We start from the raw sequence: 4,215 nt of genomic DNA on the forward strand, positions 1-4,215 counted from the left end.
AACCCAGTTGTTTGTGTTCTGAATCTGTTTTCTAACAAGGGCATATAGTTTTGGAGTTAAAGCCTCCTTCATGTGTTCTAAAAGTCTAACTGATCTTAGCTTAGAGGATTGTAATATGTTCTTATGCTATATCTGTGTATCCAATTATAGGTCCACATTACCCATAAGGGAAGCCACTTAAGGGTGCAAATAACTCTTACAAACACTGCGGTAACAGATGCACATGTATTCTGGCTGCTGCAGAATTCCTTTTGGTGAAAGAAAATATTAACATGGGAAAGACCAATCAGTCTTCTGTTACAGAATTTGTCCTACTGGAACTTTCTGGCTACCCAGAGCTTGAGGCCATTTATTTCTTGCTGGTGCTATTTATGTACCTGGTGATCCTGCTGGGAAATGGAGTCATCATCGTTGTGTCTGTGACTCTCTCACCTGCACACCCCCATGTACTTTTTCCTTAGTAACTTATCATTCTTGGATATTTGCTACACCAGTTCTTCTATTCCCTTATTTCTCAGCAGGTTCTTAGCTTCAAAGAAAACCATTTCCTTCTCTGGGTGTGGAGTGCAAATGTTTCTCTCCTTTGCTATGGGAACCACAGAGTGTGTCCTTCTAAGCATGATGGCATTTGACTGCTATGTGGCCGTCTGTAACCCTCTGAGATACCCTGTCATTATGAGCAAGGATTTGTATGTGCCTGTGGCTGCTGGGTCCTGGATTGCAGGGGGTGTCAATTCTGTGTTGCAGATGTCTCTTGGCATGCGGCTTCCCTTCTGTGGGGATAATGTCATTAATCATTTTACTTGTGAAATCTTGGCTGTCTTAAAATTGGCCTGTGCTGATATCTCCATAAATTTTATTAGCATGGTTGTTGCTATTATGATTTTTCTTCTGGTTCCAGTACTTTTCATTTTTGTTTCCTATGTTTTCATTCTCCCCACCATCCTGAGGATTCCTTCTGCAGAGGGAAGGCACAAAGCCTTTTCCACCTGCTCTGCCCACCTCACAGTGGTGATTATATTCTATGGAACCATCCTCTTCACGTATGCAAAACTCAAAGCTAAAGACTTCTCTGGTGCAGACAAAGTACAAGTGCCAGACAAAATCATCTCTCTCTTCTATGGTGTCGTGACTCCTATGCTCAACCCCCTCATCTATAGTTTGAGGAACAAAGATGTGAAGGCAGCTCTGAAGAATGTACTCTGTCGGAAATGCTCCTCAGAGGAAATGTGAATGTTGTTTTTTTTTGTAAAAAATTCATTTACTCTGAATGCAGGACTAGTTCTCACCTGGAGTTCCAAAGTAAATGTAAGGGTTGGTAGTATCGTTAATTCTTGAAATACTTATTTTTCTGTTCCTAGCATCTAAATGTGACAGAAATCTGGGGCCTATATTCTTCATGACTGGCTTAAAGAAAAAAAGGGAAAGAAATCTATGGGTAAAATGATTCTCATCCAAACCACCCACATTCACAGAATTTATTATAGTTTAACTCTGGAATGATGAGTTCTGTAATCTTATGTGAACAGAAGTACCTTGTAACTAGTTTAACTTCTTATCCTCTATTTGCATCAGTTTTCTAGTCTCATATCTTTCTTAGGAAGGTAAAGTAGAAAGTGCCTTGTTAAGTGTCAGAGTGCTATAGAAACTCACCATTAAATAATTCATAACAGGGTAGTGTTTGACCTTAGAGAGGGATGACCACTTTTGGCTATGTATACATTATAGGCAAGGGTAGAAAAAAATGATGCTATTTTCCTAGGGCTGATATCCTTTCGGCTGCAATCTGGCAAGCATACTTCTGTGCAGAGGTATCTGAGGCAATGTGAGGCTTAGTGCAGATGCCCCATCTGATGGGGAAATTTGGTCTATCTTGTGTTTCAACAGATGAGCAGTGACATCTTTGAATGAAAATGATGATTACTGTTAAGTGACATAAAAATTACTCAGTTTCTAGAGAAAGTGGTTGTCCACTTCTCTGAGAACATTGTGATAATGGGTTTAGAGTGTCACAGATTAAGTACTTTTACAGTTACATGAAAGGAAAATGGAGTTCTCACACCATAAAAACAACACATAATGGATGGGAAGAAAAACATGAAGGCACTTAAAAGAAAAAAAAATAGGTTAGAGCTTAGTTAGACAAGGCATTTTTTAAAAAATAGAGTTTTTAATCTAGTTAAAGAAAAAAAAATCAGTCATTAGTGGTTGCTTAGCATGGAGAATGAAAGGGACCCTGGGAACTTCCTTTCATTCAATGCTCATCCAACAGATTTTAAGTCAAGTATAACCTTGGAGAGGTTATACTTAATGTAGAGAGTGATGAATCTGGCGTTCCTTTTAGCCTGATTCCAGTAAATATGCTATTCATATAAGTAATCCCCTTGATTTGACCTAGTTTCCCCCTTCTGATGAGAAGCAGACATCCAGGTCACCTGTATAGAAGGAAAGAATGGACTGAGCAAAGGAATGAAGTGGCTCTTCCACTTTGGCCTAGGTTTCGCATTGTAAAGGGTGGCACGCTGCTTCATAGTAGTATCTGTGAGCTAGTGTGAATCAACCCCTGTGAACGAGATCTAGCTTCTTGTTTTAACCAATCAACTTTGAGTCTTGTAGGGCTAAGGAACAGAATGTGGACCTTAGTTAAAAAAACAGCAGCAACAACAACAACAAAACACACAGTATTGCTGTCTGGTGAGGTCTGTTGGCAGGAAGCCCGACAGCTTCTCTTGGGGGAAGCCTCTGAATCACTGCACATGTTTTATTCGAACTCTAAGAGTAAGTACAATCAGACTTCAAAGAAGGGGAGATCCTGTGAGAGAGGGCTAAGGCAATATTTCATTGCATCAATTGAGTTTGACCTTGATCAGCTGAGGAGGAATAGTCTTAGGTAATGGGCTGAAACCAGAATGCATCAGTGGGGCTTCTAGACAAGAAAACAATGTACATGGGTGCAATAGACAGAAAAAGAAAGAAAAAGAGGAACAAAGATTTGCCAGTTTGTGAGGTATATTAAATGGAGTATTCAGGAATTATAATTTATTCTCCAGGCAATTTGGAACCTTTCGAATTTTCACCGAGGGAGTATAGAAGATTAAAACTCAGAAAAAAGGTTAATATAGAGGCATTCTTCAGGGTCATGTGCTTTTCTCACCAATATGGAACTGTGACCTGTGCTTGGTGGGTCTGTAAACATTGTTTTTCAGGACAATCATTGGCTCCTCCTCTAGCTTGTAGAGAACCTGAATCAAAATTCATCTTTGTATGGAACTAGACAAATAGTAGTTCATTTTAGGTCAAATTTGGTATCAGAAAGTTTTAATTCCCTTGGCAGAAACACAGTCCTCCCATTTCCTGTGGGTTCTCAGCTCAGTCCTGTAACGGTCTGTGAAAATTAAAGTGAATCCAGCATCAGTCTGAAGTGAGACTAAAGCTCTGTTGGGTCCTTTGCAGCTAAGTCTTAACTGATTGCTTTAGTTATTAAAGTAACCAAAGTAATAATAACTGCTTCATTCTGTCTGGGTTTTTCAGTTTTTCTTTTTTTTTTCACTTCCAAGAATGAAGGGAACTTCAATAGATATCCAAAGAAAAAGAAAAACATCTCCATTTATAAGTTGAAAGATTGATGCCCTGGGGGCCATAGGAACCTAACCCTTCTACTATTCCTGCTTTTTTGTTGTTGTTTTTTAATAGCTTTTATCCCCTACCCCTAGAAAACTTCTCTTCTAGAAGTAGTGAGTTTATGGAGGTATTGCTCACTGGGTGAAAAAGAACATGTTCATTTTGTGGTCAGTTTTCCTCCATATGCCCTAGGATATGTTGAACATTATAAGCAATAGTAGTCAAATGTACATGAGCTTAAAAACATCTGGCTACGTCTCTTAAGAGCTCTGTGACATTATGCTCACATTTTTAAGCTTTTCTCAGCAACTGTGGGCTCCCCTATATAGTGGAGCAGCCTGTTCTGAATTTAGCTGTTATCACATATACTAAGTTTATGGCTTAGATTAGGAACTTAAAACACATTTGACTCTTACTGGGGTCATAATTAGTTGGAATTAAAAGAGTATGAGGGGGGCTTCCCTGGCGGCCCAGTGGTTGAGAGTCCGCCTGCCGATGCAGGGGGACACGGGGTCGTGCCCCGGTCCGGGAAAATCCCACATGCCGCGGAGCGGCTAGGCCCGTGAGCCATGGCCGCTGAGCCTGCAGGTCCGG

General features: G+C 40.1%; 1 protein-coding gene across 1 annotated transcript; it reads left to right on the forward strand.

Moving 5' to 3' along the window:
* Nucleotides 1-223: 223 nt before the first annotated feature.
* Nucleotides 224-1,233, forward strand: LOC309964437 (olfactory receptor 13C7-like; the record flags this gene model as incomplete). The annotated part of the gene is given in 2 exon segments (XM_082843440.1): nucleotides 224-424; nucleotides 426-1,233. Coding segments are annotated over 2 exon segments (960 nt in total). The 5' UTR covers nucleotides 224-272.
* Nucleotides 1,234-4,215: the final 2,982 nt, after the last annotated feature.

This window comes from Leucopleurus acutus (genome assembly GCF_964270905.1).
Source record: "Leucopleurus acutus genome assembly, chromosome: 7".
Lineage (NCBI taxonomy): Eukaryota > Metazoa > Chordata > Mammalia > Artiodactyla > Delphinidae > Leucopleurus > Leucopleurus acutus.